General features: G+C 41.2%; 1 protein-coding gene across 1 annotated transcript in view; it reads right to left on the bottom strand.

Annotated features, from left to right (window-relative positions):
* Positions 1–1,973: 1,973 nt before the first annotated feature.
* Positions 1,974–20,780, bottom strand: part of LOC112219731 (arrestin domain-containing protein 1) — a 40,260-nt gene continuing 21,453 nt past the window's right edge. Inside the window, 8 exon segments of the mRNA XM_024381258.2 lie at positions 1,974–4,145; positions 4,254–4,289; positions 4,292–4,718; positions 7,524–7,700; positions 7,907–8,089; positions 8,466–8,620; positions 12,353–12,403; positions 14,410–14,520. Of these exon segments, the coding sequence (XP_024237026.2) occupies positions 4,072–4,145; positions 4,254–4,289; positions 4,292–4,718; positions 7,524–7,700; positions 7,907–8,089; positions 8,466–8,620; positions 12,353–12,403; positions 14,410–14,520 (1,214 nt within the window). The 3' untranslated portion in view covers positions 1,974–4,071.

Here is a 20,780-nt window from a genome sequence, read left to right as displayed (position 1 = left end):
AGAATTCAACTTGGCTAAAGCTTCTCTAGTGTCCGTGAGTTATTGACTCTGAAAAATAAGAACCTAACACATGAAACATCAATGCTTATCTGTATTTTGCACATATTCATCCTCATGAGGACCCTGGTCCTGATCTGCCTCAGAGGACTGGACAACTAGACAAGCTGATCTGCATGGTTTACCAACATTGGATTAAAACAAGCTTATATATTGGGTTCTGATGGGGTACAGCAGTTGAACTAAGCTCATGAGGAATTTATAAACACATATAATTCATAAGTTTTAAAAAAACAATGTAACAACTAAGGATTCTAGCTTGTAAATAGAAACATTGATGGTGTACCTTGAGTTAAATCCTTCACTTTCTAGGGAGGAATTTGAACCTCCCCTTGCCTTCTTTCACAGCCTCAACCTGAGGAGGACTGGTATCATTATGGGCCTTATTGACAGAGATGTTGGCTCCAACTCATCTTTTCAGGTCTGCTGATTTGAGGGAGGACTTGACACTAAATAATATATATTTTTAAAGCCTGTGCACAATAATTTTGGATGTAATAAACTACTTTAATGCAAAAATATTTTAAACACATCTACAAATATATTTGTTGTCGGCCTAAACATTATAGTTATTGCACAATGTCAAAAACCAAGTAAACATGTTTTAAAGCCTGTTACAGTCATTTCTGTTTAACAAACTGATGTACATTAAAAAAAATATAAAAAAATAAAATGAGTATGTTGTGAATTAAAGTGGTGAACAGTTTAGCAGTAAACAAGAGAAACGCTTTAATGCACCACTATTGGCTCTCTATCTCCCTCCTGTGGTTAATGATATATAGATTCAACAGTATCTCATAAATTGTTTGCACTTGTAGCGTTTAATACTCAGCATGTGTGTCTCCTTAATATGTTTGTACAGCGCTGATGAAGGCCAAAACCTATGCAGACAATTGTAATTTATTTATAGCCACTTTGCACTTTCAATTTCTTTCCCGACTGGATTAAATGAATACTTTTTTTTGCATTTCGGCCTCCCTGGTTTGTTTTTCATGGTTTTGACTACGAGTACCTTTTGAACTACAGATATTTTTTCTCCTACGCACCGGCAGCCTTCCATTCTAGCCTGAGTGCAAACCCTCATGCTGGCTATCCCCTGATAATGATAAAGGCCTACAGTCCACACACCTGGTCGGTGTCATCATCACAGCAGATGGTGGCACTCAGGACAATGCAATACAGAGTATAGAAGTTGGCCCTAATATTTTCTTCCCTTAGAAAAGATCCAACAGTGTACCTTTTGTATCATGACACCTGAACAAAATCAGCATGGGATACTCATTCCAGCATAGAATATTATGCAGTGATAGAGCACAGATTATGGGAAATTATGTGATATTATGTTGCCCTTGCAGATTATAGTCCCTCCATCCGAAGGCATGTATGCAAACAGACATAAGCTCTGTGGTCCATGTCCTTGTGTAACACAGGGAGGATGATGGAGTCAGGCTAAGCAGTTTCTATGGCAACAGAGGAAGAGCGGTGCTGCAGTAAACAGTGAAGTGGTGAGCCCTGAGACGATCAGGCTGGTTCCTCCTTGCTCCTCTCACACTCTCCCCTGTTGCGCCCATTATCTTGGCTATCGTTCCATTGTCAAAGCATTATAAGGAAGGCAGCTAAAGTATAGTGTATAATAGTCACACCAAGATATGTGAGTAAGTAGCCTTGCACAAGCCGGAATGGCTCATAGGACCAAGAGCCTGTCTCCTGTTTCTGTAGCATGAGGCATGATGGGAAGAAATCCCTGGCAGAGCGCACATGGTTGATAAACCCATTTATTTTGACGGCACCTGAGGTCACCTTTTTATTCTCCTTAGCCAACCACTTTTATAGCTTCATAATCTAACAATCTATGTACTTCGGGACAGGTTTCTTAAATATAGGGCCCAACAAACCACTTTACTTTACAAAGCCAGTACAAATGATATGACAGATAATTTTATTGGTACACTGTACAATTTAGACAAGTTGAAATATTACATTGATTAACCAGGATGCTACTATTTTCCAGAATATTTTCTCTCTCTCAAATGGCTACCATGTGCACCAGAAAGCTGTTTACAAATAGAAAAATACAAAACCACACACCTATTTGTGAGGGGAAAAGAATGGACAATGAAAAACATGTCGGAGTTTATAAAGCTATAGTACTTTCGTGAAGAGAAATACAAACAATGGGGCAGGATTGATAAAGGCAGCCTGAAATGACTCGAGAACCAAGCTGCCGTAGCAATCTTGGAGATAACGGAATAGCACATGGTAAATACACGTGTCATTTCTATGGTTCTTTCAGAGCTGATACCTTCTTAAAAATAAGAATGTGTTCTTAACTGACTTGCCTAGTTAAATAATGGTAAAATACAAATAAAAAATGAGTATAGATCAATTCCCAATACCATCTGCAATCTATTTTCTGGTATTAAAGGCTGTGACTGTACTATATAGGCTACCTTTTGAGGAGGGATGGCGGTACATGTATTCCCACAGCAGGTGCTAAAGGTTGTTTCATACAACTCTGTGAATACATAAGCCACAATGAGGTTGGCTTACAAATAGAAAAGGATGCTGTAATTGAGACAGAAACAAGACAGACAGACATACAAAACAAACACTCATACAAACAGAGTGGATGATGTTGCCTGATGTTTGGCTTTCAAATTGAGATGTCCAACGCTATCAACTATCAAAGACAGGAGGGGCGATCAGCCACACACAAACTGGTACACTTTATACCCATTCACACACAAACTGGTACACTATATACCCATTCACACACAAACTGGTACACTATATACCCATTCACACACAAACTGGTACACTATATACCCATTCACACACAAACTGGTACACTATATACCCATTCACACACAAACTGGTACACTATATACTCATTCACACACAAACTGGTACACTATATACTCATTCACACACAAACTGGTACACTATATACTCATTCACACACAAAAACAGATACATGCACAGTTTTCAAACTGTCAAAAAGTGCTGTCTTGTGCTTGAACATTTAACACTGTTGGTTGTCACACCAACACATTTGATCAGCATGGACTGCCATTTCAAAAGCAACAGCAACCCTGAAGACAACTGTCTTCATCAGCACATAGTAATGTAGTTAGAACAGACTGAGTTAAGGCCACATGGGGAAAATCAACAGATCATCTCCATTAATTCAGGGTAAAGAAGGTGAAAGAAAAGTTGGTGTTTGCATCAGATGTCATAAATGCATATCAACCCTTGCTACGTCAGTTCCCCTGCATACCCAAGAGTACAATGTCCCGCTTGTCTGTTTCAGGATGACGAGGTGTGACAAGATAAGATGCACATTCCAGAAGCTCCTTGTCAGTAGATCACAGGTTGATGGAGTATGTTCTTCGTCAGCAGGCATCATTGAACTTAAGTGAAGATCTGAAGCTTTTCCAATAGGCTCCATTCTCTTCCGTTGATGGCCACCAGGAGGTAGACATGCTAAGAACCTCATGTCCAGCTAGGCCACCCCTACTCCACTCATCAAAAGAGGGAGCCACTGCGGTGGAAGTGGATCGGAATTACAGTAGTGTGCACATTTGGAAGGAAACTACAATAAAGACCAGATTTTGGTTGTGTTTGAAGGATGAAAAAGGAGATATAGTAGCAGGCCTACAACAATTTCAAGTCAACAATGCAAGAATATTCACAATTTGTATTACCCACTATGTTTAGTCTCCAATAGACTCCAATTATGGAATATCCTACCTTCTATAAGTTATCTCTGAAGTCCTCCTGTTTTGCACAGGGAATTTGCACTCTCATTCCATCTTTATAACAGCAGGTCCTTTAAGCCAGGGAGAAGGGGGTATAAACTATAATACAAAATCTTATATGATCCCTTTAAAAAATATATTTAAAAGTAATATTTAGGAGGAGAGCAAGTTCTGTGCACTTGGAGAAAGGGTTGCAGTATCCTATTGGTCCTTTAGGGAGTGTAATTGTGGTTGTGAGCTGCATTATGCTCAGTCCTCACTCCTGCGGTCTGCTGTTGTTGAAGCTGGAGTTGTTACTGCTGCAGCTCTCCTCATATGTGGGAGGGGGTTCTGTAAGATACACAGACAAACCAGAGAAACAGTCAGACTATATAGTAGGGCATTGTTTACTAATCATTGATCATCATACTGACACAGTTTGGGGGGGGGGTGACTCACCATGTGTGAAGTCCCAGGTGCTGTACTCAGGGGGAGTATGAGAGGACAGGACGTGGGCACTGGGGTGGCGTTTCCTTCTGTGAAGAAGGGGATGGTGGCCCCAGTAGACACACAGAACAGAGGCGTTGAGGTGTCATTGGCACGTCGCTGGCTGAGGGGGAAATCTACACCGGGAGCATAGCTGAATGCACTGGGGGACATGGTGGGGGGCTGGCCGGATTGGTCCTGCTGGGAGTGACTCTTTGTGGGGATCTCCTCGCTGACTGAACCCCCTGCACCCAACACCTCCTCCAAGTCCTCCTCAGCCGGGGGCGCGCTCGGGGTAACCCCTTCTGGGCCGGGGTTGGGGCTGATGGTTGTTGGGGCTGGAGTTGAGGGCATAGGTCGTGACGGGATCAAGTTGACAGCGATGTTCCCGATGTAGATGGGTAAAGTGACAACTGTCTCGGGGGACTTTAGTGATACCTGCAGCGGTCACAAGATACAATGTAAATGTGTTTAATTATCCTATCATTCCAAGATGCTCCTTTAACACTCCAATGCAGCTATTCTCATCTCAATATCAAATCATTTATGGGTAACAATTAAGTACCTTAATGTGATTGTTTTCAATTAAAATTGTAAAAAAGAAACAAAAATAGCTTCTTAGTAAAGAGTAATTTCTCAAGCAAGAATTTGGCTAGGACTGTCTGGGATTGGTCTGAGGGGGAGGGGAAAACTGAAAACTAGCTGTTATTGGCAGAGCGGTTTGGAACGCTCTTTCTTATTGGTCTACTAACTAATTTACCGGCTGGTAAATTTCAGGTGGTCTTTTCAAAAAGCTCTTACAGTAAAAGGGCATTGTCATAATGTTTGGGCTGTTCCCAACAACAACAAAATCTTGGTCGACCAAGACTTGTCTGTTCTTTCGACCAATCGATTGGACAACATTTTTAAACATGCATTTTTCCATATATAGACACATCCTGTGTTTTAATCAAATCAACTATATACACTGAGCTTGTCTAATGCTTTAAGCGAACTGTTTGATGAAATAATTAAGAGACACAAATGACTAGAGGGAATCCGACGGCAATTCATTTGATTGTGCCATCTGGCTCAGACTTGCTGTGCTGTGTAAAGAAAAAGAGAAAGACGGCAGTGATTGTGTGACTAGCACCCGTTGTCTCTCTCTCTTCCCTGCTGCAGCGACCACCACATAACATCAGTGTGTAATGCACTGTCCATGTTGCTGAAGCTGCAACATGATCACACCCATTTCTGACTGAAAAGTTCTGTTACCGAAATCCCTCATTGCTCTCTTTATGTGACACATGTATGCTTCGAATGCACGTGACCAATAGGGCCTGACCTATAGCATATCATAATCACATCAATATATTGGTTATAACAAACTCTGAACACCGTAACACATGACAGCATAATGGATGCAGAGGAAGTGACAAATAAACTCGAAGCAGGTTGCTGGTTGCGCAGGAGGTAAAGGGGAAGATGTGTGGAATAAATTTGACTAGTTGTGGAAAATACTGGAGACCAAGAAAAATAAGATAAGAAGCAAGAACTGTGTGCATATTGGGCCTGTGTGTGCCAAACAGGCGCTGTTAGTTTACAATATAATTTTTCTGACGTTTGTAACATTGTAAACAACACTAAATAAATGATTAGCGTACCAGAGAGTCTGGTGTAATTCTTTATTATTTTTGGTAAAGCCTTTATTACAGCAAAGACTAAAAACAGTCGCATTCATTCGTGAATGCAATTTCTGAAATGGAACGGTTTAGGCCTATTTATTGTTTACACTAATTAGTCAAATTATCGCTTTATTTTATTTGAAAACTAAAATGCTTGATTGCATTTCACATCATGAGTGACTCGTATGCTGTGTGATGACATGAACGAATGAATGGATGATTGATACAGTAGCCTATATAACTATTGAAATATAGGCCTAAGTAAGTTACGATATTAAGACTAAGCAGGATGTGCTCTTAGACCTACGGTGGTTATACAAGGCTGCTATACTAAGCCTACTAATGATAATGACATTACTTATTATTATAATAATAGTTATAATAATAATAATAACAATAAGGAGCTCAAGGGAAAAGGAGGGTTATTATTATTATTATAAATAATAATTTCTGACATTTGGAACAGTGTAAACAACACTAAATAAATTACAAATAACACCAGAGAGGCTGGTCTAACAAAATATATTAGAGCATAGCAAAGATTAAAAACAGCCCAATTTGTTCAATTGTTGCGTGAGGTTTGATGCTCACGGAATCGGTAGGCTATCAACCAAACACTTAAACAGGCAACAGAAGCAGGATCTGTCTTATTTCTGTAGATATGTATGGATGATTTATAAAGCCAGGCACGTTTAACAGTTAAGGCGATTGATTATAGACCTAATTAATTTGGCGTTTCCTCTCTCCTCACTTTTCTTAGACAATTAAGACAAGGGCTGTTTTCTCATCTCCTAACTCCGCTGTTGCCTCCGCTGCATTGTTCTCAACACCAATGTTGATGTGTTCCAGAACCGCGGACAGCGACCTCTATTCAACACGAGAAAGCGCGTGTGTTATAAAATAATAAAATCTTTATTTCTGTTGTACCATTGTTCTTACATATTATAACCATATACAATTTCAGTAGCACATGTCTTAAGACTGATGGACTGAGCCATCCCCACAGCCTCCAGAACGGATCAGTCCACTCAGACAGGTGTCTTGTACACCATGTTTTTAGTTTTTTTGCAACTGCTCGACTACAAAAATCTCAGTCGACCAACAGCCTATTGATCAAACAATCGAACAGTCAACTAAATGGGGTCAGCCCTACATCATTTTCCCAATTTCACAGTACTTTTCCAACCTCATAGTGTGGAAATAGATATAAAACACAGCAAAATCACATTTTTGACTGCACTGGGCCTTTAAGGACTGTACTGACAAAAATAGCTTTGCCATACTGTATTAGGAACAAGAGATTACCATAGTTATAATCCCTGAACTCACTAAAGAGACATCTGAGACTGAGCATGAATGATTTACAGCATACTACATCACAGGTGCATTGGGTTAATGAGAGGATTACAGCACTATGATACAGTATGAGGAACAGTGTCTGGTTTATATTACAACTTTATTTAACTACAACTATAGAAAGAACACTGTACAACTGCTACAAGTCTAAAGCACCACTTGTGAACAACACTATTCATTGAGGGGATCCCAACAAGTGCACTTCATTGAGGGTGTTACTAACCTGGATGAAGTAATCGATCTCTATAAGGCTACAGCCGGCCAGGACAGACTGGGGTAGGGGCGGTACGATGATTTGCTCCCGCCACTCAGCGTGTTTCCCCGCCTTCACTCCCGCCCCCTCTACCTCTGCTATGGTCCGCAGGTCGAAAACAGCCCGTTTGGTCTTATAAGTCACTTTCTGATCAGGAGAGATTCATCAGAGTGAAGCCCATCAGACCAACATACAGATGAGACAATACAGAGCAAAGCATCACATCACTTCACTTCACATCAAAATATACGGTATATCAGCATTTGCCCATAAACCAGTCAGACTATCTGTTTTGCAGGACAAAATAGGTAAAGGAACAAGAGCACATGAGACATTAAATAGGTCTTGAGTACCTGTATGAGGCTGGCCAGCACGCAGCCCGTGTCCTTGCCTGACTTGTTGTGGATCTCAGTGGCTAGTCTGATGATCTGGCCTGGTGTGTATCCCCTCTGGTCACTGCAAGCCTTCATCATGAGGGTGCCCGTCTTCACCAGGAGGTAGCTGAACCTCTTAGTGGTCACAGCATAACTGGGTTGCTGGGGAGAAGCAGTCATAGGAAGGATAAAACAAGCCGTTCCAACGGACAGGTGAACAGAGCATAGAAACAGAGAAATTAGAGCTGGGGGTAAGGAGGAGTCCTCCTGTAATCTTTAATAAAAGACAAGATAGTGGTTGTGCTGCGCTCATTGTGCTGAAATCAAATCCCATAACTATCAAACTAAATAAGGCATGATCAAATAAGTGGGCATTCTACGGGTAGTTCACTGTCCTCTACAGACATTATCTACTGTTCCAGTAGACGGTCTCTAGCCAAGTACTATATCTAGTTATTTTTTTAGGTAATTCCATTGAAATGACTGCATTACAAAACAATTGAATTATATTGTTGAGACAGTGTTGACTGGTCTTTACCTCAATGTTGGGCACTTGGTTGAGGTTGAGCAGGTTAAGTAGGTAGAAGGGCCTCTGGGCCTTGTAGTCCTTGGAGAAGCGAGGTGTGTCTATGATGGCTCTCACACGGTAAACAATCTTCCCAAAGGGCCCTTCAAAGGAGGTCGGGGCAGCCACTTGGTTGGGCAGAGAGAAATACAGCTATTAGACAGTGCAAGATTGACCACAGAAAGTTTAAGGTTGTATACAAAAATGTACTCATGGAGATAAATAATTCACAACATCAAGTGCTACAGCTACTGCATCGACATTAACCAAAGCCTGTGCTGTCTGCAGATGAATCCTATAAGCAAGGATATGAGATTCTAACTAAAACAGACTGGCAGTCTAAAGTTATGTCTGGTCATTGTGTGTGCTTTATCAGAGAAATGCCAGTCAGTGCTTGGTCTGAGCAGTGGGAGGCAGATAGATCAGATCAGGGGGACAGATACTCAGTGCTCCTAGCAGCGCTGTCACCAAGTGTCTGTGCTCATCTGTCTGAGCTGTACAAATCCCCTCCTAAGAGGACAGGAGGAGGACACTGTTGATTTACACAGTCCAGAAAGGACAGATGATAAAGGAGGAGGGGAAGGGAATGAGGAAAGGAAACTGGAGAAGGGAAAGACAAAAATAACAATTCTGAGAGGTTGGATGGAGAATTACAGGATGAAGTTCAGGACAAACAGAGATACGTCTACAGTATATCCTCAATCCGAATACATTTACAAAGGTCATACTGTGTAATAGAAATGTCCATCTATTGTTTTCAGCTCATGCCTTAAAGCATGACAGGTGCTCATACATTCAAATTAGAATGCGTGGTGTCCACTGATTTACCCATTGGCCTTGAACCAAACACATTATTGTACATTCCTATAAATCATTGGAATAAATAGATTGATTCAATATGGTAGAGTTTTCAAGGTGTACACAGAACAAACAAGTCTCTGGACTTCTCAGTATGATCCATTCTAATTCTGCACTCCGACTCATTTAAATGATAATGTCAGTAGTGGGTGCTGCACAGAGGAATTTCCTGCTGTCAATAAGGATTAGTGAGGAGCAGCAGGCTGGGTGGAAAAGGCTTGGCAGAACAGACACAGACAGGCTCCTGGCCAGAGGGAACCCAGCACCAGGGGCACTTGTCTGACTGAGTCTATGGGCCTGACAAAAAGCTCTTCCACTATCTCTTCTCCAGCATCCTCCACAGAACCAATGGCTCCTGTTTTTAAGGCTTTACTTGTCAGTGTTTAAGTACATCCACCAGTCCTCACAGCATGAACAGCAGTTTTAATGTAGCATCCTATTTGGAGGAGCTCTCGAGCCTAGATGTTAAAGCCTCCCCTGTCAGCCCCTGACCTGACAACAAGCAGGGGGCACTGTCACTGGGTCACTGCCTGGATGATCCCGTCATCAGCTCTGGAATTATCATGTCTTCTGCCTGTTGTTCTGTAGACGAGGGTGGGAGGAACAGCGGGGGGGCAGGGGGCCCACAAGGCGCAATTAAACACTGACAGGACTAAAGGACTATATATAGACATCCATCCCACCCCACCGAGCCCAGACAGAGTGGAGCCTAATGGACAGACACTGAACTGTCTGTGACCTCACACCTGCATGTACTCGAGTTCACAGTCCAGTCAAAAGAAGCATTCTAAATGTCATGTGTTATCACACAGGGGTGTGTCTGTGGGGACACAATATGACTCTCTCGGCTACTAGCACTTGTTAACTCTGCCTTTGTGTTAGTACTTGGTCGGGGATGACTTACATGGCCGACTTTGACATATATCACCCACTTAGACAGGAGATATTGGCTGACTGAAGCATTTAGGATTAAAGAGCAAATTTAGTATTTTATTTTTTTAATTTTATTTATTTATTTCACCATTTTTCACCAGAACCAGGTAGGCTAGTTGAGAACAAGTTCTCATTTACAACTGCGACCTGGTCAAGATAAAGCAAAGCAGTTTGACACATGCAACAACACAGTTACACATGGAATAAACAAACATACAGTTAATAATACTGTAGAGAAAAGTCTATATACAGTGTGAAAATGAGATAACATAAGGGAGGTAAGGCAATAAATAGGCCACAGTGGCGAGGTAATTAAGATATAGCAATTAAACACGGGAGTGATAGATATTGATAAATTAACGTAATAAGCAACCTCTGTGTCACGGTTTTCTTCCGTCGAAGGAGAGTCGGACCAAAATGCAGCGTGGTAATTTACATACATGTTTAATAAAGAAGAAAAGCGAACAATACAAAAACGGAATGAAAACCAAAACAGCCCTATCTGGTGAACAACAAACACAACAAACAATGCTAGAAAACCCCACTAAGCCACAATCCCAAAACCTACGAAAAACCCCCATACATAAACACAACACAAAATAAACCCATGTCACATGGGTTTTAGTATGTCTAAGTATATGTAGGTCTATGGTGGCCTGAATTGGTTCCCAATCAGAGACAGCTGTTTATCGTTGTCTGCTTGAGGATCCTATTTAGGTTGCGATGTTCCATTTAGTTTTTTTTGGTTTGTACCTGTCAGCACACTTGTTATATAGCTTCACGTTCGGGTTGTTGTTTTGTTCAGTGTTTGTTCTTTATTAAAGTAGTATGTACGCCTATCACGCTGCACCTTGGTCTCATCACTATGACGAACGGGACAACTTCTCCTTTTGAAAGTGGCGTCAATATGAGTCAAAAACATTCCAGAGTCAAAATTGACGACAAAGTGTATATAGGATACATTTTCTTATAAAGTCAGTCTCGTCAAAAATGGCAATTTGTGAGATAATTAGGAATAAAATATATATCATGGAATGAAGGGTACCGTAAAAGTCTTTCTTGAGTTGGGTTGATTTCAATCCTGCCCACATGATTACAGCTGGCAGCACCCAAGTAATCATCAATTCGGAGCGCACCGATCATAATGCCCATGGTAAACTTGGTATGACATTCGATATCCCTATGGGAGCTAGTTAGGGACCACCGGTAAATTACACAATGTACATGGGACAATATTTTTTTTAATCAATAGCTCCAAATGTCAATGACTTAACCTCAAACCACCTATAAATTGTAGAAATTCATATACAAATATTTAAAGCATTTAATGAGACAACTCAAATCTGGGCAACATGAAAATATTGCCTCATTTACATTGTGTAATTTATTGATGGTCTCTAACTATCCCCAGAGATAGGCTATCCAAAGTCAAACCACCTTTGCCACAGTCGCACACCGGCTGAAGCTAATTGGGGAAAGAAGTTGGCTAGCTTGCCTAGGCTCCTTCCAGACACAAGACCTTAAACTGTTTCAAGCTATTGAGAAGGGTGAGTGACTGTAACTGTGTACTGTTTTGTCAGTGATAGTACAAACACTTCCCATGTTTGACCGTACACACAAGACACCCACATCAAAGCACACCTCCAAAACCCAAATCTCATTCTCAGTCGCATTTCCTAATGAGGGGAATTGAAACCGAGGCTAAATCAGGAAGTTCAGCCCCTCTTTAAGGTGAAGTGCATAAAGCACAAGTGCAGAGACAGAGTCAATAGTGTGCCCTACCTGTGATATGAAAAGACATCTCTTTATTTACCTGAAAAAACTGTACTGAATGTTCTTTCATTGTGAGACAAAGAGCCAAGGGCATTAGGCAATACTACAAAGGCAACAAACACTGTGCCTGTTCAGAAACTTCACGTTATCAGCTGTTTTACCAGTTTCCTTCAACGTCACTAACAACAGTTCTGGTATACTGTAAAGATGTTTTTTGTTTTTTTTACATTGACCTCAGTATGGTTGACATGGTGGAATGCAGTTCAACAGCTTTTCCAGACTAATTTCAAACATACCTGGAATGAGAAATTGAAAGGGGAAGCTGTGCTCGCCAGCTGCCAGTGTACCTGTAAGAGAGATTTCACTTGGTCAGATAGACAAGCAAAATCACATTTAGACAGACATACATACACAGACACACACAGACAAAGAAAGCAAGACAGACTGACTAGTAGCCCGTGTAAGTTTTCACACAACCAGCATGGCTCCCACTACATTCTGCAGCGATACGCCATCCCATCTGGCTTCTGCTTAGTGGGACTATCATTTGTTTTTCAACAGGACAATCACCAAACACACCTCCAGGCTGTGTAAGGGCTATTTGACCAAGAAGGAGTGTGATGGAGTGCTGCATCAGATGACCTGGCCTCCACAATCACCCGACCTCAACCCAATTGAGATGGTGTGGGATGAGTTGGACCGCAGAGTGAAGCAAAAGCAGTCAACAAGTGCTCAGCACATGAGGGAACTCCTTCAAAACTGTTGGAAAAGCATTCCAGGTGAAGCTGGTTGAGAGAATGCCAAGAGTGTGCAAAGCTGTTATCATGGCAAAGCGTGGCTACTTTGAAGAATCTCAAATATATTTATATTTTTATATATACACTTTTTTGCTTACTACATGATTCCATATGTGTTATTTCATATTTTTGATGTCTTATAATGTAGAAAATAGTAAAAATAAAGAAAAACCCTTGAATGAGTAGGTGTGTCTAAACTTTTGACTGGTACTGTATATATATATATACAGTACTACCGTTCAAAGTTAGGGCCACATAGAAATGTCCTTGTTTTTTAAGAAAAGCAAATTTTTTGTCCAGAAACAAAGACCTTTCTTCTGAAACTCGTCAGTCTATTCTTGTTCTGAGAAATGAAGGCTATTCCAGGTGAGAAATTGCCAAGAAACTGAAGATCTCATACAGCGCTGCGTACTACTCCTTTCACAGAACAGCGCAAACTGGCCCTAACCAGAATAGAAAGAGGAGTGGGAGGCCCCGGTGCACAACTGAGCAAGAGGACAAGTACATTAGAGCGTCTAGTTTGAGAAACAGACGCCTCACAAGTCCTCAACTGGCAGCTTCATTAAATAGTACCCGCAAAACACCAGTCCCAACATCAACAGTGAAGAGGCGACTCCGGGTTGCTGGCCTTCTAGGCAGAGTTGCAAAAAAAAAGTAATATCTCAGACTGGCCAATAAAATGAAAAGATTAAGATGGGCAAAAGAACACAGACACTGGACAGAGGAATTCTGCCTAGAAGTTCTACCTCCCTGATTTTATTATTAAATTACATCAAAAAGATTAAATCAGCTCGATTGACTGTAATTGTGCGGTTCAGATTGTAATTGTACGGCTTAGTGGGTTGTTGGAGCAAAGTGCTTTCAACACCAAAGTTATGGGTTAATTCATCAGTATGGATATAGAATATATAAAAATAACAAGGAAAGACTATGGATTATACTATATATGTAGACAGGAAGAAAGAAAACAGAGTTGAACAGCCTGCTCTCTGGTAAAAACACTGGGTCTATAGGTGAGAGAGGTGGTGGAGTTAAATATTAAGCAACATATTGGTGGTACGTTAATCTAACCAGCATAAATTACGTTCTTCACAGATCACATACTGAACTCCCTGACCAGTACTAGGACAGAGCACCACCAGACAGTTAAACAGATGGGATCTGTGGAGCACAGCACATCTCTTCTCTTGATCAGTAATTGTTAGGCACAGCCATGTTTCTCATCTGAGAGGGCAGACAGAACATTTAGTGCAGGAACACCCATATGCAGGGAACTACTACTTTAGCTGATGGCAGTTTCACTAGTTTTGTCACAAGAGCTGTGGAAAATGTTAATTATCCCTTAGAGTGATCACCAATCTAAATGCAAAACCACTCTTGCGGACAAAAACCCAATCGAGAGGCAGAAAGCTACATTATCATACATTTTATAATCAACAGAGATGAAGAGGGCTGCAACACGGCCACTGAAGAGCCTCTATTTAGATTCTCATTCTATACCTTATACTCTATGCATGTTGAATTAGTGGCCCCAAAATGGCTTCCATAGTCCTCACCTTTGTCAGCTACAGACAGTGTGCTGCTGAAGTATTGCTCTTCCAGTGTCCATGACATGTCGTTCATTTTGTTGGAGACCCCACATGATCCCAGGCAGTTCACCTTAATGGCTGGAATGGAAAGAAAGAAAAGAGTCAATCAACCGTATACAGTTTACTAACTTAGTCTATCATCCATAACTCTCTAAAATGGTAGTACTCACAATGTTTTTAAAAAATCTAAGTAATGAGCTGGTATAAAAAAACAGAGCCCATAAATGGTATGGATGCTACAAACACCGAATACCAGAGTTTTCAATTAATGGTGTCTATAAATATGTTTTTCTGTTGACTAGAAGCCCAATATTCAGAGAGAATTCCCTTTAGAGAGAATACCCTGAGTCCTGGTGTGTTCACTGTGTATAAAAACAGCAGCACTCAACATTCAGTAGTGATGGGTTGGTAGAGTTATTTGAATCACAGACTGTATTAGCCTCGCCGCTCACCTGTTCGATGGGGCTATCGATTATGTTGCTGAGATTCTAATGCAAGTCAAATCCAATAGCTAGCCTTTATGGGGCGAGCCAGCCAGCCTTGCCCCATCGGGACAGGCAGACTCTACAACTACGTCAAACTTCAGATGAACCAGATGTTTTCTGGGTAATATTATCATTATATAAGTACAGGTCAACCTAGATATGTACCAGGAGATTAGATCATGTTTCATGATGCTGCATACATGCAGCCACTACTAATCTGATGTCCTGTGATAAGCTCCTATCTCCTTCTTTGAGAATGAACCAGAGGGTTATTTTGATCAGACTGCACACAGCGGTCACAACACATATGACGTCCCACTGGGCACACACTGGTTAAATCAACGTTGTTTCCATGTCATTTCATTGAAATGACATAGAACCAATGTGAAAAAGACGTTGAATTGATGTCTGTGCTCAGTGCTCAGTGGGGTGATGTATGGAGAGGGTCTGTGTGGTTTAAAGGCCTTTGTGTTGAGTTCCATACCGTTGGAGAGAAAAACACAGCGAATGCCGCAGACTTATTAGCATCATAATGACCTTACCCGAGGCACACCACAGACCCTCACAAAGCATGATGCCTTACTTTGGTCATGATGCCTTACTTTGGTCTTGATTGTGTTGTGTAGTTATCAACAGATGGAGAGGGAGGAGGAAATAGGAGAAACAGTATCAGTGCTGCCAATATTCATGTGAAACTGGTGTCGAATGGACGCTATTTTGTGTTCAATGATGGTTAGAAAAAAACATATTGGAAAACAAAATGTATTGTTTATCTATCTATCTATCTATCTATCTATCTATCTATCTATCTATCTATCTATCTATCTATCTATCTCTCCTCCCCCCTCCTCTCTCTAAGGAGGAACTGAAACATTTTGATAATGTGCAGTTGAACACAATGTTCACACAAGGTCACGTTCCTCATCTCTTACAGAAACCTGCATCGCCATAGCATCATGTTCCCTCATGGCATCACATTGTCAGAAATTGAGGGAGGGAGAAAGAGGTCAGATTTAGAGAAGAGAGATCTGTGCAGGGGACGGAAGTGGTGGCATATGACACTGTGCAGTTATGGACTGTGTGACAGAGCGACCACAGGCTCACACCCACCACACCCATGCAGAAGCCCATGTTGGCACCAGAGACACACACAAGTAGCAGATGGCTCCCCTCCACCGGCAGAGCTTTTCTGTTCTGCTCTGGGAGAACAACAGCAAAATTCACAGTGCACAGAAAAGACCAGCGCCCTTCAAACTAACGGCCCATGTGGGCATTAAAAAAACAATGCTAAAAACAAAGCTATCTGCCCCATTTAGCATAATGCATCTACACACTTCTCTCTTCACCCCATTTGATATCAACACATTTGTTTAAGAAACTAGGCATTCTTATTCTGAAATCCATTTGCATTGCTAATTATAGCCTAATGTCAGCTAGCTAACATTGAACCTAGTTGGTTAGCTTTAGCTACCTGCAGATTCATGCATGGTGGCTAGCTATGACAATCAGTTTGTATTGCTAGTAGCATAGGTTGGGATTATTGGCACATTCAAAACAACTGGGAACTCTGGAACTTGGAAATCTCTGACCTCCGACTTCAGTGCGTTCAGCACAACTGGGAACTTGGAAAAAAATAAGCTCCTACTGGGAAAAATCATTTTGAATAGTCATCTAACTCAGAATTCAAACTCGGGAACTCAGGCCTCTTTCTAGAGCCCCAACTTTCCGACCTGAAAATCACTGACGTCATGATTTGACCTCGTCTTGAAAGCACCATTAGGTTCATTGTTTAGCTAACTAGCTAGCAAGCTACATGTCTAAACAAAAGACTCTGCTTTGCCAGATGATTACATGATATATCAAGTTAGCCATGTGTGTCTGTGGGTGACTACGGTAATCTATTGTATTTCAAGAATATGTGTACATGCCTAGACAATACTGACCTCTCCACTTAGCTAGATGTGGCTGGGGGGTTGTTATAGCATTTCTTTCACATGAACCATTCATTTTGACAAGTGTGTCTGGGTAAGAATCATCAAATAATTCCTGTGCATGTGCAACTTAGATTTTATTTGATATAGTGTGTGTTTACCGGTAATGTGAAGGACAACATGTCCTGCACCAAAGTCAGATTAGGATGTAGGCCAAGGACTAGATAAAGTGTATTTTTGTTACTACTTTCATCACTTTTAGTCTTGAAATCTTAGGTTATTTACTACACTACCTTACTCAGTTTAGCACATGGCCACACATGTGAATCCTTAAAGAGATGGGTGGGGCTAAGGCTTAAGAGCGTGTGAATAATGCTGAATTGGTGTAGACAAAGTAGAGCTCTCCAGTAGGTTTACCAAAACATTTGAGGTCCATTTTCTCAAAAGTGGGGTTACAAGTTTATAAACTTTCAAAGCAGAATTACTTTTCAATTGTTCCTCAACTGCAGTGTATGATATACCATTTTCTAGCTTTGAGTCTCTACTTTTATCCTATGTAAAAAATACAATTTAAAATGTTGCTACATAGGACCGAATTGAGCCGGTCGGTCACATTTGTGAAGGGGAGGGGCATTAAATATGTGTACACTGTACACAAACATAACTAGCAGCAGCAGCTGGCCAGTATTTACAAACCCTTGTTGAGACAAATATAGTAAATGGCAGGAAAAGGTTGGGTAATCACTCTTGACAGTAGAGTTAGCTAGCTAGCTTCTCCAATCTGCTATCCCCATCACCACAGCAGAAAGACTGGCAGGCAGCAGTTGGGTTGAATGGTGAATAAGAGAAGGGGCAGATTGGCAGAGAAGCTGGATGGCTGCAATGGATCGGTATTTCCAGTGCCACTCTGAAACAGATGGAGCTGTTGTGTGAGTCTGTCTGATGGCATCATGACACAGGAAAACAAGGCATTAAGGCAGAGACCACAATATGTGTTAATATGTAGCAGATGCCGGCAGGCAGTGTTGAAGCCTTCCTAACACTATTCCAACACCAAGTCAAGGGTACCTAAGACAGGCCCAAGCTCTTAAAAAACATGGTTTGATTTCCTTCTGGATCATTCAAGAGTAATAAAGCTTCCAACTCCTCTTTGTTCATCTTCATCTTCAATACAAACTACAAAAGCCAGCTACTGTATTCGGACCTACACTAGGGCTGGGAATTGCCAGGGACCTCACAATATGATATTATCACGATCCTATATGTATTGCGATTCAATACAGTAATTTTATTGCGATTCCATGTTACAAACATATTGCTCACCATATGTCTGCTGCAGAGGGACAAGAGAGAGGCACGAGAAAACAATTTTTGATCAGTCATGGAAATAAAAGTACTGAAAACAAATTGGCTCCCTACTTAAAAAGAAAGTGGAGATCAAGCTATGAAGGAAAAATACTTAGTGCAGGTACAGCCAACAAGCGCAAAAATAATATTGTGATATTGTCAAAATGATATGATATATTGTCAAAAATAATATCACGATATGTAACTGTATAAAATGTTTTCCCCATCACTAACCTACACTGTAAAAGTGTTGTTTTTACGGTAACTTACTTGAAGCCAGTTAGTTACCTGTAAGTTACTGTAAAAAGGTACGATATGTTACTGTAAATCCCTGAGAAACTTTGGTTTAACAGTACATTACTGTTACAGTAAAGTGCTGTTAAACCAATGTTTTGGGGGAATTTACAGTAGCATTTCAAGCATTAGAGCAAGTCAAGCTTTTGCCCTCAAAGGTTTGCAATGCCAGGAAGTTACACGTGTCTAATGAACAGTAACTCAGATAAGGCAGCTAGCTACGTGGCATACTAGGCATCATATGACTTCCTGTCATCAAATTACAGTGAGTGATTCCTTCACACACCTACAAGCAGTGCCCACAGGGATCACTCACACATAGTAATGTGAACAAGAGTTTAGCAGCTTTAAGTCATCTCTCACCAGACTACCCATGAAGTATTACAAACTCTACATGTCAAACAACCACGAAGAATGATCATTGAATGCATTGTGTCTTTGTTGAGTTGTGTCTTTGTCGAGTGTCTGTGTTCACTCAAACACACTGGAGTCTTTCCAAGGCCTCTTCAACCTTAAGTGTGTCAGAGAAACATGGCTGTAGGCGTGGAGAACACCAGCTTCTTTTATTACAGCTGATCCCAGAAGGATCAGACAGCATAGGCTACTCCATCTCTACAATACTGGGACTATTAATATGATCAGGACCTTTGACACACAGTTTTACTATATCCACTCAGTCAAGAGCTTCAAATAGTTCACATTGTCACTCTTTCTTTTTCTCACACTTCTTCCAGTAGGTTTGAAATACCTTTTTTTGTCTATGTATGAAGGGCTTATTTATACCTGACATTCCAAGCTTTCTTCTCTTCCCACAGGATTGTCTATCTTTAGCAGACACTTTCACGGAAACTGTTATGCAATTTTGCATTACTGTTTATAATGTGTCTGTGTTATTTCTAACTTAAGATACTATAGCCCCTGTGAATGGACATGGCTGTTTAAACATGTGCTTCATGTTATAGGCCTAGTTCATCTTTTGTTACATGCCTAGGAGGGCAATCCAAACATCTTTAATGGGGGAAAAAACTCCTTGATAACAGATAGAGGGTTGTCCCAGCCTTTACTGTGTAACCAATCAGGGCCATGATATAAAGAAATGCATTTACAGAACATGACTCCTAGTGACATCACTGCATGGCAGCAATGAGTCAGCATGTGAGCCAGGCAGGAGGAACTGGCAGGGAGGCAGATAGACAGACTAACCCTCTGATAACGATAATTCCTTGTTTACGTGCACCCTGAATAGGGTTCTAACTGGTGGGGCTGAAAACAGAGGAGCTACAGCGGGTTTGTTTAATGTCCGGCTTTTAAGAGAACAATACAGACAGAGGTAGCTCTTTATCCCCCAGCCAAAAGAAGGAGCAGGCAGACAGTCGGACACATTGGCTAAGACAAGGGGAAGATTGTGCCTGTCCAGAGGCTGGGGTTTCATCACAACTGGGTCAGGAGTATTAATGAGCAGATTAAGAAGGTCTGCTGAATCTGTTGGGAAACCAGGAAGAACATTCCATGGATGGTCTCAGAGGAACCTGACATCAACAGTAGCATTACACACCAGCACACAAGTGAATAGACACATGCACATAAATTCCTCTAAGATAAAGCACCCTTAGATAAAAAGGGTGGAACCTTTCACGGAGCCAAATCCATAGAACTCCCCTTAGCTACAGTGGTGTTTACCACACTCATAGTGGTGTTTGCTGTGCTCATAACAGTTTAACATACTACAGGACAGCTTCTGAAGTCCTGGTGAGATGACTTGAATGTTTGTATGCACAGCATATGTCACATGTAAAGGTACCACAAAGAAAACCTTGGTAGCCTCCAGTTTTAAATTAGGCCTATTAGCAGTGCAGAGACCACCCATACTTACTGTAGGCATTCTCAACACATCTCATCCAGACACTACTTACTGTAGGCATTCTCAACACATCTCATCCAGACACTACTTACTGTAGGCATTCTCAACACATCTCATCCAGACACTACTTACTGTAGGCATTCTCAACACATCTCATCCAGACACTACTAACTGTAGGCATTCTCAACACATCTCATCCAGACACTACTTACTGTAGGCATTCTCAACACATCTCATCCAGACACTACTTACTGTAGGCATTCTCAACACATCTCATCCAGACACTACTTACTGTAGGCATTCTCAACACATCTCATCCAGACACTACTAACTGTAGGCATTCTCAACACATCTCATCCAGACACTACTTACTGTAGGCATTCTCAACACATCTCATCCAGACACTCCAGTAATACAATG

The sequence above is a fragment of the Oncorhynchus tshawytscha genome, linkage group LG20 (genome assembly GCF_018296145.1).
Source record: "Oncorhynchus tshawytscha isolate Ot180627B linkage group LG20, Otsh_v2.0, whole genome shotgun sequence".
NCBI lineage: Eukaryota > Metazoa > Chordata > Actinopteri > Salmoniformes > Salmonidae > Oncorhynchus > Oncorhynchus tshawytscha.
Note: the sequence above shows the minus strand (reverse complement) of the source record. Positions and strands in the feature narration are given on the sequence as shown.